The sequence below is a fragment of the Chiloscyllium plagiosum genome, unplaced genomic scaffold (assembly GCF_037043375.1).
Source record: "Chiloscyllium plagiosum isolate Xiang-an unplaced genomic scaffold, Cpla_swu_hap1 HiC_scaffold_34, whole genome shotgun sequence".
NCBI lineage: Eukaryota > Metazoa > Chordata > Chondrichthyes > Orectolobiformes > Hemiscylliidae > Chiloscyllium > Chiloscyllium plagiosum.
The window spans coordinates 48,624,745-48,641,056 of record NW_028270172.1 but is presented as its reverse complement, the minus strand read 5'-3'; the positions used below and the strand labels follow the sequence as shown (position 1 = coordinate 48,641,056).

The 16,312-nt window shown below is 38.3% G+C and overlaps 1 protein-coding gene across 1 annotated transcript in view; it reads right to left on the bottom strand.

The window, feature by feature from the left end:
• Positions 1-3,076: 3,076 nt before the first annotated feature.
• LOC122564324 (glucose-fructose oxidoreductase domain-containing protein 1) overlaps positions 3,077-16,312 on the bottom strand; it is a 111,779-nt gene continuing 98,543 nt past the window's right edge. Inside the window, exon 2 of the mRNA XM_043719038.2 lies at positions 3,077-12,528. Within this exon, the coding sequence (XP_043574973.1) occupies positions 11,609-12,528 (920 nt within the window). The 3' untranslated portion in view covers positions 3,077-11,608. The remainder of the gene's footprint in view (positions 12,529-16,312) is intronic.

Genomic DNA, 16,312 nt, shown 5'->3' with positions numbered 1-16,312 from the left:
AGAACCCAGCACCGATCCTTGTGTCACTCCACTGGTCACAGGCCTCCAGTCTGAAAAACAAACCTCCACCACCACCCTCTATCTTCTACCTTTGAGCCAGAGGGTGGTTCTTTTGTGAAATGAACTGCCAGAGGAAATGGTAGATGCAGATAGTTACAAAAATTGCAAGACATTTGGAAAGGTACATGAAAAGGAAGAGCTCACTGGGATATGGGCTGGATGCAGGCAAATGGGACTAGTTTAATTTAGAAAACCTGGTTGGTATGAATGAGTTGGACCAAAGGGTCTGTTTCCATGCAGTATGACACTATGATTCTATAACGTAAAGTTCTGGAATCCACATTCTCGGAGAAATGTTGTTTCACTGGAGAGGCTGCAGAGGAGATTTACCAGGATGTTGCCTCAGCTAGACAGTTTAAGTTATAAAGGGAGATTGGATTGCCTGGGACAAAACAAAAGAACTGCAAATGCGGGAGATCCAGCATCAGTAAAAACAAAATTATCTGATGAGTCACCACACTCAAAAACTGTGTTCTACCCACGGGTGCTGCCAGACTGCTGAGTTTCTCCAGTAACTTCTTTTTTGTTTTGGATAGACTGGGCTTGTTTTCCTTGGACCAGAGGAGATTGAAAGGGGTCATAATTGAGATGTGTACAATTATGAGGGGCATCAACAGGGATGAAGCTTTTCTTTTGGTGAAGGAATCAATGACAGAGTACATAGATTTAAGATAAGGTGCAGGAGGTTTAATGGGGATCTGAAGGAAAATGTTTGCACCCAGAGGGTAGTGGGAATCGTGAACTCACTGCCTGTAAGGGCAATAGAGAAACAAACCCTCATAATGTTTAAGAAATAAATAGATAACCACTTGCAATGCCAAGGTATACAAGGCTATGGGCCAAGTACTGGAAAATGGGATTCGATAGTTAGCTGGTTGTTTTTGACTGGTACAGAGTCAATGGGCCAAAGGGCCTTTTTCAGTGAGGTAGATCTCTATGATCTAGGGTGGCATGGTGGCTCAGTGGTTAGCACTGCTATTTCACAGCGCCAGGGACTCAGGTTTGATTCCAGCCTCAGGCGACTGTCTGAGTGGAGTTTGCACATTCTCCCTGTGTCTGCGGATTTGCTCCGCTTTCCTCCCACAATCCAAAGATGTGCAGGTTAGGTCAATTGGCCATCATTTTCAGGGTTTTATAAGTTAGGTGCATTAGTCAGGGGCAAATGTAGAGCAATAGGATAAGGGGATGGTCCGGGTGGGTTACTCTTCGGAGGGACAGTGTGGACCTGTTGGGCCAAATGGCCTGTTTCCACACGGTAGGGATTCTATGACTCTAACACTGCTAAAATGTTGGTGGGAGCATTAAATGACCACTCATAGACTATCTAATTACCTCAAGTGGCTACCCATCTTTAGGTAAGCTAAATTATAGAGGCAGACAGCACAGAAACAGATCCTTCATTCCCTTTAAACCTTTCCTATTCATGTAACTGTCCAAATGTCTTTTAGAAGTTGGAATTGTATACCCACCTCTACCACTTCCACTGGCAGTTCATTCCATATACATACCACCCTCTGTGAGAAAACGTTAACCCTCAGGTCCTTTTAAAATCTTTCCTCTCTCGCCTTAAACCTATGCCCTCTAGTTTTGGACTGGTCTTCCCTTGTTCAAACTTACAAAATATCCCATTGTGGAAAACTTTCAACTTCTTTCAGAACAATCTTTTACCAGCCATCCTCCAAGCTTGTCTCTAGAGGACTGATAATCCTTACCCATGAATAAGCTGTAAAAAGTGTCTCTCATGATTTTGAAAGGATTAAATCTGTTATAAATTCTGCAATTTTCCGCCAGGTATCCCGAATGGACTAAGATTGTACTTGCATTATCTGTTTGAGAATTGAAAATGTGAAATATGTTATTTAAGCAGTATTTTCAGACATAGGTTATTCTAAATTGTATATTAAATGTACACATTACTGATTGTTATGTATAATAATCATTACATAGTTTAGAGTATAATACAAGGCTGCAGAACACTCAAGGTGCATTGATGAATCCCTAAACAATAAAAGTAAATGTTATATCTTTGAACTCCTGCCTTGAACGTATTTCAAGCTAATTTTCATTCTCATGTTTAACCTTTAATCATTCCACTTCCAAATTGCAATTTAGAATTCAAATGTTTGGTTACAGGTGTAACTTTCCCCATGTCTTAACCTTTACTAATATTAATTTGAGATGATTATCATGCTTTTGGCTCAGTTTGTTACCATATATAAATTGCTCCATTTGAGAGATGTTCAAATGTTTTGTTTAAATGGCATCAATGTTGTAAAGAACAGCTGTAGTCAAAATGTAAAGTGCTCCCATTTTTACTTCCAACAAATTCATGCTGGTGATTATAGCTTGCTATTAATAATATCAATGTCATGAAGTTGTAAGGGTTTACTGCCACATTTGCTACATGGCAGTGATTACAGTTCAAATGTCCAAGGTTGCTGTCTGACCCACTGTGATCTTCAGCATTTGTTGCTTTCAGTGCACTTCAAATGTACTTAATTGCCTATAAAGCACTTTCAGACACCTGGTGGTGGTGTGAAAAGTACTGTAAACATGGAAATCTTTCTTTCTTTCAATGTCACTATCCACCTCCTGCCTCCTCTGCCAATTCCTTTCTATCTCAAACATTTTACTCTGACTATATTCCTTCAATCAAATTCCTGTCATTGTGATCCTACTTTTTTTCCTCTCTGTGTTATACTTTGGAACTTTATTAAAGGCACAATATAAATGCAACTTGTCACATTTAATTAGTATGATGAACAAAAATGTTTTCAACTTAGCTATGCTAACATGAAAAAAAACTAATTTTCAAAATGCATAGCTAAAATATTAACAGATTTTGATACAATAATTAGTTTTAGTATGTCCTGTTGGAAGCCATTATTGAAAAGCTGAAAACACTGATAAAATAACTCTCAAGCATTTCAGAGAATGACTGGTTTAAGAGGTGATGTAGGATAATGACTCCATCGACAGAATCATCATAATGTAATATTTTAAAAACACTACATAATTTGCTTGAAATAAATTTATTTTAATTATTTTATTATCAGAGGAGAACGTACTGCTCCAACTTTGATCGCACAATGTATGACCAAATAATGCTTCATGCTGTCATTACAAAAACAAGGAATACTAGGCATTCCATTACTAGGAATATTTTTAAAAACTATACCTCTACATAATATACATGTAGCCTGTTTAATCACAGATATTACCGTCGCTACTTACTCATAATGAACTAATAATAAGTAATTAATGAAACTGTGCTCATTTTACTAGAATTTGTCCATAGCTTCACATCAGTCTTGAAACCATCTATAAGTGTGTTCTATAAGGCAATTCTTATCTTAAAGATATAAACAACTTGTAAAATTTACAGTAAAAGTACATTTCAGTACAATTATTGCACCCTGATCAGAAACACAACACAATTTCTGGTAATCCTTTCAATGAGTGGTATTCCTTTAATTGCAATTGAGGGCATGCAGCATTAGAAAACTGATATGCTCAGTTGGACAGTTCTTCAAAGCTGTAACAGAATATGACAGTGCATACAGAACAATTTGCATATTACAAGTTACACATACCAGAAAAGCTCAGACAAAAAGTAACACATTCGTTTAGTATTCCAAATAAACAACACAAACTACATCTATTGAACTGACAAACATATACAGTAAGCTTGTCTGACAAGATAGCCATTTTAACCCTCTTCACAGTACTAGGATTTTAAAGTCCAATTGTTTTGTGCATATTTTAAATAAGAATATTTAACAAAACCAAGTCTGTTTTGTCTGTCCTATCTATATTATATAAAATATAAACTTTGTATAGTTTATAGTACTTGAAGTTTTATCTTGATAAATATTTTTTTCTGCATATATACTGATATTCATGCTAAAAATACATTACCATAAATAACACAAAGAATAGACAGACAAGTCTCCTCTGTACATATATCAAGCACTTCAAAAACCATTAAAAGAACACATTTAGTAATAATTCACGTCTTGTCATCAGCAACATTTAATTTCAAGTACAAATGCAGACAGAAGTCTGAGTGAGCGTATTATTTCTCATTCAATTCCAGCAAAAAGATGTTTTACAAAAATTGCAAACAGATTTATTTACTAGCCAACATTAGCCATTGATTTTATTATAGATTGCTAGTTTTACAAATAATTTTTGTTTTGTTATGTAATTGCATATTGCAAATAATCGAGCAATACAGAGGAACCTCACTTATCTGACATTCAATTATCCGGCAAGATTGCAAGGTCTCGATGCTCAGCTAAACTATGTTAACCAGCATTCGATTATCCGGAATTTGATTAACTAAGCGAAATACTGCCCGCCCATGTCCCTCGGATAATTGAGGTTCCTCTGTTTATATTGGAAAATCGATCTTCATATGTGAAACAAATGACTCACCTTCAACTGGGAGTTGTGTTTTAATCCTATCTCAGTGAATTCAAGCCTAAGTCCTTGAAATATGTTTTGAATTAATTTGTGTGAGATGAAAATGGTGAGGAGGGGGTGCATCTTTCTTTGACTCCATCTGCATTGTTTACATTTGCAATGCTGGTACAAATGATAAATTTATCTTTTTATACTAACTGTTGAGTCAGAGACAACCAAATCTAAATAGGAGTGGCATGTAAAATTGCATTTCTGTCATCCAACAGATTTTTTTTTCATTATTGCACACCTTTAAGTATTGCTTATCGTGCATTTTTTGTTACAAGACAGCACAGGAGGAGGCCATTTGACTCATCAAAGAGCACCCCAATTCCAACCACTCCTTATTTATTTTCAATAAGTCTTGCAATATTTTTCCCCTTTAATTATTTATCCAGGCTCCCATCTGAATCTGTATTCACTAATTTATCAGACTATGCATTCCAAGTCCCAGCCACTCATGGTATAATACGTTTTTCCTCATGCTTCCTCTGCTAATCATTTGTATCTTTGCCTTTCTTGTCTACAATAGATAAAGAACTATAACTCTATTTAGCTGTTCATTATACAAAGCTGCATTATTGTGAACAGCTTAAAGTTTTGATGCTAACAATTACAGTCATATTGCAAAAAAATGTTTTTAACTAGGTTCTGATAGCTTCTAGTACAACTGCTAACTCCCAGAAACAGTGATATGTTCTCCTTCAGAGAACTGATTGCCATTTCCAAGATGTCAGTGTTGAGCCACTGCTTAAAAATCGTTGCTAGATGCAAACCAGATTATGTCATACATTGCTTCTAATTACAGATGTATTTCATGGTACTTACTTATTTAGTTGCTCCTTTTAGCTTTTGATCATATGTGTCTTTGGTGTACAGAATGTCCAAAGTGGGTGATTTTAGCTTTTTAAAATTTTCTTTGCGTAATAAGACAATTTTTACTCCTAACCAAGAGCTTCACAGAATAGAAAATAAAATGAATTATTTGGGTTTTTCCCCATAATTTTCTCCACTGATATCTGGATTTATATTCAGGGCTGGAGAAACTCTGTGATGGGAGTACAGACTACAGTAGTAACATTATCTCAACTTCCAAAAGCACCAGTGCCTAAAGGGGGCATGAATAACACAGAGAGTATTTGTGGATTTTTGTGCTATCACAAATTCAAAACCTCAGGAAAAGATTGAGATCGCTGTATGCTTTGTGATCCAGCAAAAGTAGAAAGGTTCTAGCAATTTCCAAATGCTCAGATATTTCTCAAAGGATAAAAGTGAAATCCCAAATGATAGAATCAACATCCAAAATCCATTCTTATGGTTTTTCAACATGATATAACTTTAACAAATGGATAAAATGTACATCAAACAATTTTCAGAATGTAGAGAAGTAGTTTCACTATAGAACATTTATTTACATTTAGTTGGAGTAAGCATTACAACTTCGTGTCTCTCTGCTGCATTTTAGGGTCTTTTTGTTTGTATTAGGAACGTTTCAGAAATCTTGTTAGGTGTTCAAAGCATTTCAAAATAATTATTTTTAAAATGCAATTATACATTGTTTGATGTACATTTTATCCATTAATTAAAGTTACTATCATGTTAAAAAAAAAACACAAGCATGGATGTTGGATGTTGATTCTGTCATTTGGGAACTCAGTTTTATCCTTTGAGGAATTTGAGCATTTGCATTGGAAATTACTTGTTCTACATTTTACTGACAATTACCCTGCAGTGGTATGCTGTGTTTGGACTCATATTTAGAGGAATACTTAATGTCACTCTGCCTAATGTTTGCTGGCATCTACTCACAAATGCTTCCTGAGAAACTCATAGAATCTTTACAGTGTGGAAAGAAGCCTTTTGACTCATCAAGTCCACACCAACCCTCCAAAGAGCATTCTATCTCAACCCCATCCCCATAACCTCACATTTACTATGGTGAACCCACCTAGTCTGCACATCCCTGGACACTACAGATATCAGTGTAAAAGATAAGGCTGAAGCTTTTACAGCAATATTCAGCCAGAAGTTCTGAGTGCATGATCCATCTTGGTCTCCTCTAGTGGTCCCCAGCATTACAGATACTAGTCTTCAACCAATTCAATTCACTCCACATGATATCAAGAAACATTTGGAGGCACTGGATGCTGCAAAGGCTACGGACCCTGACAACATTCTGGCAATAGTAGTGAAGACTTGTGCTCCAGAACTTGCTGCTCCCCTGGCCAAGCTATTGTAGTACACTCACAACATTGGTATCTACCCGACAATGTGGAAAATTGCCCAAGTATATCCTTTAACATAAAAAGCAGGACAAATCCAAGCTGGCCAATTACCGCCCCATCATCAGTAAAGTGATGGAAGGTGTCATCAACAGTGCTATCAAGCAGCACCTGCTCAGCAATAATCTGCTCAGTGGCACCCAGTTTGGGTTCCACCAGGGCCATTCAGCTCCTGACCTCATTACAGCCCTTGGTTCAAACATGGACAAAAGAACTGAATTCCAGGCATGAGGTGAGAGTGACAGCCCTTGACATCAAGGCTGCATTCGACAAAGTGTAGCATCAAGGAGCCCTAGCAAAACTGAAATCAATGGATATAAGGGGGCAAACTCTCCAGTGGTTGGAGTCATACCTGACAGATAGAAAGATGGTCGTAATTGCTGGTGGTCAGTCATCTCAGCTCAAAAACATCTCTGCAGGAGTTCATCAGACTAGTATCCTAGACCCAACCATCTTCAGCTGATTCATCAATGACCTTCCCTCCATCATGAGGTCAGAAGTGGGGATGTTCACCAATGATTTCACAATGTTCAGCACTATTTGCGACTCCTCAGACAATGAAGCAGTCTGTGTCCACATGCAACACAATCTGGATAATATCCAGGCTTGGGCTGACAAATGGCAGGTAATGTTTGCACCACTCAAACGCCAGGTTGTGACCATCACCAACAAGAGACAATCCAACCACTGTCATTTGACATTCAATAGTGTTACCGTCACTGAATTTCCCCACTATTAACATCCTGGGAGTTATCATTGATCAGAAACTTAATTCGACTCACCACATAAACGCAGTGACTACAAGCGTAGGTCAGAATACTGTGGTACCTCTTGACTCCCCAATGCCTGTCCACTATCTACAAGGAACTCCCCACTTGCCTGGATGAGTGTAGCCCCAACAACACTCAGGAAGCTTGACATTATCCAGGACAAAGTAGCCCGCTTGATTGGCACTGCATCCACAAGCATCTACTCCTTCCACTACTGATGCTCAGTAGCAGCAGTGTGTTCTACCTACAAGATATACAGCAGGAATGCACCAAAGATCCTCATACGGCATCTTCCATCTAGAAGGATAAAGGCAGCAGATATTTGGGAACACCACCACCTTCATGTTCCCCTCCAAGCCACGCAGCATCTTGATTTAGAAATATATCACCACTCCTTCGCTGTTGCTAGGTCAAAATCCTGGAATTCCCTTCCTAATGCCACTGTGGGTCAACCCACAGCAGGTGGACTGCAGCCATTCAAGAAGGCGGCTCACCACCACCTTATAGGCAACTAGGAATGGGCAATAAATGCTGGCCAGCCAGCGACACCCATAGCCCACTAAAAAAAATGATTAGATAAATAAATAATTAGCATGACCAATCTGCTTGCAAGTGTCGTGAAAGCAGATTCAATTAAGGCATTTAAGAGGGCATTGGATGATTATTTAAACAAAGTCAATGATCTGGATTACAGGGAAAAGATAAGATATTGGTACTAATTTAAAATGCTGCGCGAGTCAGTGTAAACACTACATGCTAAATGTCACCATTAAGCACCCTTATAACTCATGATTGCCAGCAACATCTTCTCAGTGCCAGAGAGTGAAGGAGATCTGTGGGCGGCACGGTGGCACAGTGGTTAGCACTGCTGCCTCACAGCGCCTGAGATCCGGGTTCAATTCCCGCCTCAGGCGACTAACTGTGTGGAGTTTGCACGTTCTCCCCGTGTCTGCGGGGTTTCCTCCGGGTGCTCCGGTTTCCTCCCACAGTCCAAAAGATGTGCAGGGTCAGGTGAATTTGCCATACTAAATTGCCCATAGTGTTAGGTAAGGGGTAAATGTAGGGGTATGGGTGGGTTTCGCTTCGGCGGGTCGGTGTGGACTTGTTGGGCCGAAGGGCCTGTTTCTACACTGTAATGTAATCTAATCTAATCTAATCTGGTAGGGGATGGGTATGGTGATTGAAGGAACCTGATTTCTTCACAGTATCTTGGTAGAACACGACCACAGTTCACATTCACAATGTCATGTGAAGGGAGAGAATGCATTGAACCTATTCCAGCACAATAGTAGTTCCATCTTGTAAACTCAAATTACATTGTACTGTTTGTGTTCCAAGTATCATTTTCTTTAAATTTCCAAAACTAGAGTTTGAAACTTCTTTGAAAGGAAGGAATCATCTTCTGTCATGAAAACTATTATAACTACTTAGCATTCTTCATAAGATAGCACTACAATTCTAATAATTGCAAGGACGAGGTGTTAAAAGTCCTATTTTCTTCAATTCCACAATATTAATTTATTTACAGATTTCAACTTTGAGAATAATTTTATCCGCTTTTGATATACCTTGTACTTTGGCAAAGGGTTTAATCAAGTGAGTTGTCAGTGAAATGTAATAGGTCTAAGTTTCCAGGTGACATGCAACAAGGGAGGAATTGCAGTTGCAAGAAGGATGCAGAGGCTTAAGGGGATTTAGACAGGCTAAGTGAGTTGGCAAATGGAATATATTGGAGAAATGTGAAGTTAGCCACTTCGGTAGGACAAAAAATTTGAAATATGTCTTAAATGGTGAGAGATTAGGAAGTGTTAATGTGCAAAAGGACATGGGTGTACTTCATGAAAACTAACATCGAGATTGTGTACAATTTGATTTCCTTCCTGAAGGAAGTACACATTTCTCATGGAGGGAGTACAATGAAGACTCATTCCTGGGGAGAAGAAATCAATGAAACTGTGCCTATATTCTCTAGAGCTTAAAAGAATGAGAGGTAATCTTATTGAAACATACAAAATTCTCAGAGGGGTCAGCAAGGTAGATATGAGAAGATGTTTCCCCTAGGTAGAGAGTCTAACACCAGTAAGTTAGTCTCAGAACAAGGAGTAGGTCATTTAGCACTGAGATGAGAAGAAATTTCTCACCAAGGAGGTGAATCTTTGGAATTTTCTACCCCAAAATGTTGTGAAGGTTCAGTCATTGAGTATGTTCACGACAGAGATCAATAAGATATTCATATATTAAAGACATCAACGGATATGGAGATTGTGCGAAAAAATGGTGTTGAGGTAGAAGATTAGCTGTGACCTGGCTGAATGGCTCAAGGTGCCCAATGGCCTTCTGCTACTCCTATGTTCCTATTTACAAAACTTAGTCAGCATCACCTACTCAAGATCAATTAGGGACTGGTAACAAACTGACACCCCACAAAAGAATAAACCAACAAACAAAACCACTGTTGCATGTACAAAAAGTGATGAATATCAACTGAGTGAAATCCATGCTTACTGATTCTTTTTGCCTCAAAACTTTGTTGATGCTCGCTGGTTTGTTTAATTGCCCAATTGAGACTGACAATTTGTCACCTGGAGAAGCTTAGATGCAATGTCAATCAATGGAGGATGGAACTTTCATATTTTGGCAAATCTACAGCACAAATTATGCACCGGTGACATTTGCCTCCTTGTGAGTTTTGTTTACATAGCCCAGCCTTGCTTAATATTGGTGTTGCAGCTTAATAAATTAAGCAGCATATGTTAGGGAAAACAGCACCACCATTCGTGTCCTTTTTATTTATTATTGGGACGTGGATAAGGCTAGCATTTATTGTTGACCCTTGTTTGCCCTGAGAAGGTGCTGAACTTTCTTCTTAAACCTCTGGCAGCTCAACTGCATACCATTCTAGGTTACTTTAGAGGCCAGTTGAGAGTTAATCACATTGATATGGGTCCAGAATCACATGTTTACTGGAGTCCTTTCAGTATATGATATCAGTGGACCAGGTGGATTCTTGACAATCAAATCAACTTCTGGATTGCGTTTTTAAAAACATTTCTTGATTTTGTATCAAACTGAATTCTCAAGCTGCCTTAGTGGGATTTGAGATTACATTTTCTGAATTATCAAAGTCCAGGCCTTTGGATTACTAGTTCAGTAACATCAACACACTACTGTACAGGATCTTAAAAAAAAAATACTTTTTCAAAATGCAGTTTTCATTTTTTAACTTCCCAATTTATCCTCACCTTCTTTGGGTTTCCTCTTGCTATGCACCTTTTAAAAATGTAACTTGGAAACCTACTTGCAACTGTTGACCAATAATGTTCCTCAGCCAATCTACATGTTCCCTGTTGAAGGAATCTTTTCCATCACTCCACTGTGAAAGCAATTAATATTACAAAAGCATTACATAGTGAACTGTTTAATTAGACTTGAAGCTGATTGGTGCAAAAAGTTAAGATTTAAACACGATCTATTTTTCAGTTGTAAATATGATGATTTAGGGCATTTCTGGTGCATCTTCTCATATTTAGAGCTTTGTGTAATGGAAGCACACAGAAGTAAATAATAAATAGAAGTTTGTACTTATGACTTTGTAGCTGACTTGATTTTCAGTCAACTAAAACTAAGCTCTACATACCTGCTATATTTCTTTAAAATTCTGTGCCTGGAGTGCAAAATTGCAATATTTCCAAACAAAGTTATCTCCAATACAAGTTGCTTGAATTACAAGTAATCAAATGGTAATGAAAGCTATTGCCTTTTCAAAGCTTAACAATGACCTCCAACAGGGGTAGTTCTCAGTAGTTATTAATATATTTTTGCTTTAATGACATTTTTGTTACCGGACACAAAATTTTAGACTTACTTGGAATAATTTTAATCTTACTTACAAATAAATCCTGCAGATATGTCAATATTTATTTAAACCAGGAAGTCACAGAGGTATAACACTAACATATCTGTGCATCCAAATATATATAAGTTTCTTTCACATACTGAATCTACTTGTTATAAGAATTGTTTAAAAAAAAGTTAGTATAATAGTGACATTCTGCTGCGACGCATGGCCTCACTGATCAAATACGCAGGACTAATCTCAGGCTCCTCTGTCATAATTACAATGTTCTGCCATTCACCGGTCTCATTTGATTTTTTAATGCTGTCCACCACACACAGTGCGTACAAACAATCCTCAAATGTTGCTGCCATTGTTAATGGTCTTCCATCCCAAGTCCGCCGGTCTTCTTGGTCTTGGAATGCTTGTCGAATGGCTTGAACCATCATGATAGTACCTCTGAGGAATGGGGATGGGATATCCCTAAAAGCTTTCTCCGGAAGCAGTGCATTACTTACAGGAGTTGAGTCTTCTAAAATCAATTCCTTTTGAGATGCAGTATTTCTTTGTCCATACAAATCACTGCCATTAACCATTAATCGGCCAGTTGACCCCACCACAATGATTTCTTGTTTAAAATCTCCAGGGACATTGAAATTCAAAGTTACAGTACAGCACACACCACCGTCTAATACCATTTGGAAGGTGCAAAAGTCATCACTAGTGATTTGACGAATTCCTCTGATATGCTCTGTCTGCTTCACAAACGTTTTCAGGAAGCCATGGACTTTGGCAGCCTTTTGGCTTGTCAGAAAAGTCAGAAGGTCAATAATGTAGCTTCCCACTGAATGTAGCCCTCCACCCCCCATCAGATCATCACAGCTCCAGTTGTATTTCTTACCCAGAAGACTTCCACTATGAACCTGAACTTCACAGATCAAAAGGTCTCCTACATAGCCCTCTTGAATCATTTGTTTCATCTTAACAAAAGCAGGGAGGAAACGAAGAACATTACCCATTATACTCATGAGTTTGGGATAATAATGTGCCGCTGACATCATCCTAAATGCATCCAGAGGAGTCGCAGCTCTATCACAGATGACATTCTTCCCAATTCCTAATTGAAAATAAAAAGAAAATATAGGAACACGTGGTTACAAATACTTTTGCCCACTCACAAGCACAATGTTTAGCAACTAGATAACAATCCATTTCCCAAACTCAGTTAACAGTAGACAAAAATATTAGAAGGCTGAAAACATACAAATGCTTGAAGTAAAATGCTCTAGATAGGCATCTAAGTTTCTGTTACTAAGGAACTCTTTAAATCCAGTTAAAAATGATCGTCTGTCTGTACTACCCTTGGTTTGTTGAGCAGGTTATAAAACCATGTAGATAGAAGTGAAAATGAAGTAAGGGACCTTACATTGTCATTTCACTGATTTTATTTCTATGCATAAATGGGGCAGTAGCACAATGAAAATCAACTCTTCCATCTATGGAATGGATAATTCATTTGGTACATGGCACAACAATGATCTATTATTACCACTCACCATGTGAGTTCATTCCAGGTTCTCAGCCAGTCATTAAATCTAGCTATCCATACTGCCTTATCCTCGTTCATCCTCATTGGATGCTGCCCAACATCATTAACTCAGATGCCAATGTTGGAGTATCTGTTGTTGTGCCCTGATTTATAGCACAGCAAACTGTTCATGGAATTCCTTCTCCCTGTAGACAAGATGTATTATCTTGGGAGAATATTGAAGTTTTTTGAGCATATACAGTAAAATCATTTTTTAGAGCCCAATCTACACAAACAAAAATCAAAGCTGGCATGAGGCACATGGAAACAACATCCACTGTAAAAATCTGACTTTGAAGTGGCAAAATGTATGTATAGTTTCATGATCTCCCTACCCCCATTAATTATAATTTGATCTCTCCATATACAGATAATAAGACAAATCACTGGTGTAAAAGTAATCCATTTGGCCCATCATATCTGTACCAGATCTATTATCTAATGCCAATCTCCTGCCTTTTTCCCATATCCTTGCACACCATTATATGCAATAAACCATCTAATGCCCTTTGAATGCCTCAACTGAACCTATTGCCACTATCACATTTCCAGGCAGTGCATTCCATACCCTAACAACTCGCTGTATGAACAAGTTTTCCCTCACATCACCCATGCTTTGTTTGCATGTCTCTTTAAATCTATGTCCTCTTTTTCTTGTTTCCTTTTGCGAGCAGAAACAGCTTTCCCCGCCCCGCCCCCCCACCCCATCTACTCTCTCCAGCCCGTTCATTTTGAAAACCTTAATCAGATCTATTCCTTAATTAGTCGTTCCCTCTCATGAAAACAATTCCAACTTCTTCAGTCTGGCCTCATATCGAAAGTTTCTCATACCTGGAACCATTCTAGCAAATCGCTTCTGCACTCTCTCCAATGCATTTGCATTTTTCCTACAAATTGGCGACCACAATAATACACAATACAGTACTTGAAATTGCAAGAGCAAAAAGAATTCTAAAAATGACGTACAGAAAATACAATTTCTGTCATTTAATTAAAGCTAAAAAGCTACAGAGGTCTCAACCACAAGGCGAACCCAGAGGGCAGCAGAGAGAGGGTCGACCTATGTGTCAAATGAGCTACAGTAAATGAATGAGGATGGGACAAGACAGATAACTGTCACATGCCAAGAAAATAGATCTCCTACATGTTGCACTAGTAGCATTTGCAAGACAGAAAAATGAAAACTCAAAACAGCCATTGCAAAAATTAAAACAGGAGTTCACATTTCCCTACCAATGCCTCCAACAAAGAAAAGAAAGGCTTATCTTGCTGTCATGATTTGAAGATGCCGGTGTTGGACTGGGGTGTACAAAGTTAAAAATCACACAACACCAGGTTATAGTCCAACAGGTTTAATTGGAAGCACACTAGCTTTCGGAGCGACGCTCCTTCATCACTTCTTTCATGTAAATCACAAAACCTTTTTTTTAAAAGTTGCATTCTCAGGTTAGCTGTAACAATGGGTGATAGCTAAGGCAACACCTTCAACATATTGTCTAGCTAACACCAATTGTTACAGCTAACCTGAGAATGCAACTTTTAAAAAAAAGGTTTTGTGATTTACACATGAAAGAAGTGAAACTATCATGGTATTCAAACAGATGAAAGACTCAACAGACAATCAAGGTATTTTTCAATGTATAATTTCAGTTACATCACACTGTAAATTTTTGCTATAAATTCTGTGTTTTAGGAATTAGTCCTCCACTATCACCTGATGAAGGAGGCATGCTCCGAAAGCTAGTGTGCTTCCAATTAAACCTGTTGGACTATAACCTGGTGTTGTGTGATTTTTAACTTTATCTTGCTGGGATCAATTTATGACCTTTGCTCCTCAGTTTCTATGTCCCTCTATCCATCTTCCTCTCCTTCCATCTACTTTGATCCCCACTCTCCTTATCTTCAACTGTCTCTCTTGGTGCTCCTTTCTATTGTCCTATCAATCCATCTGTCTCCTTCCCTTTCTGTTCCTTACATGGGTGTTTTCGCTCTCCAGGCTTCCAGCTCTGCTCAGAGTAATCCCTTTACCTGGAAATTATGTGCTTTTTCATCTGACATTACTAGGTTTTATGCATGGTTTTCAAAGTTAGCCTTATAAATAAATGTAGTGTAAGCATAATTAAAGAGCTGGTAGTATTGCAGCTTTCACATTGTTATGATGTCCAGTATGTTTTAACTCAACCAATTGCTTTTGAAGTGAAATTGTTTTTTCAGTAGATAAATGCAGCAATTTGTGCACAGTAAGGTTCCAACAAACAATAAATGAGATGAATGTTCAATTAAATAGTTCTTGATATTTGTTAAGGGATAATTGTTGACAAGAACATGGGCAGAACTTTGTCCTTAGCTCTGCTTCAACTGTCACAAAATCTTCTACATTCACATAAATTGGCTGACAGTATTTTGACTTAACATCTCCTGAGTGGTGAAGCACATGACTTTCAAATCATTATCCTTCGAAAACAGTGGCACACAAGATGAAAAATGTTAAGTAGCTCTATTAAACTTCTTGAGTTGTCTGCCAAAAGGGAGGCTCTCTCCACAGTGCCCTACCTCCTCCACAGGTAGGGCAAGGAGAGAGGTCCCAAATAAACCTGAACTAGAACAGGGATCCAACACTATTGTCTGCATTAAGCTGATCCACACTGACCATCCAGTCAACTGATCCAACTTGTCTCTCAAGAAGTCCGAGTTGCTGTAATAACATTCACTTTTACATGCATGTTATAGCCTGGAGTTACCGATTATGGTGGTAGAGCTCCAATTTCTTTCCATCACATGGCTAACCAGCAGACTCCAACTCTTACTGTCTGCTCTAGGCATATGTTGGAAGGATTTATAAGTTAAAATTCAACCTATTTAGCCATGTTATGATTGCATCTTTTTTGTCTGTCCAAGTCCCTGGTTCTTTGTTCAAGAGACAAGGATTCCACTATTGCTTTTTCTGTAAAACTATGGACTGATTTTGATATCAGGGTAATGTTCCTTCTACATTCAAATGTTGGATGATTGCTGACATTCAAATAATTCATCTCTGTGGTGTGTTATTGACAACAAGGATAGTCTCAATATGCACTTCTGCATGCAGTCATAGTCTGGAGTTAGGGAAGGTTGGTAGTGACTCCAACATTTTTTCCATCACATGGCAGACCAGGGATCTCTTCCACTCTTGCCATCTGCCACTGGCATGTGTTGGAAGCATTTGTAGATTGATACCAACCTGTTGGCGGTATTATGAATGCATGTTCCTGAATGCTGGCTGAACCAACATCACCCACACTGGCAAACAAGTAAGAAAAGGTACATCTGAAAG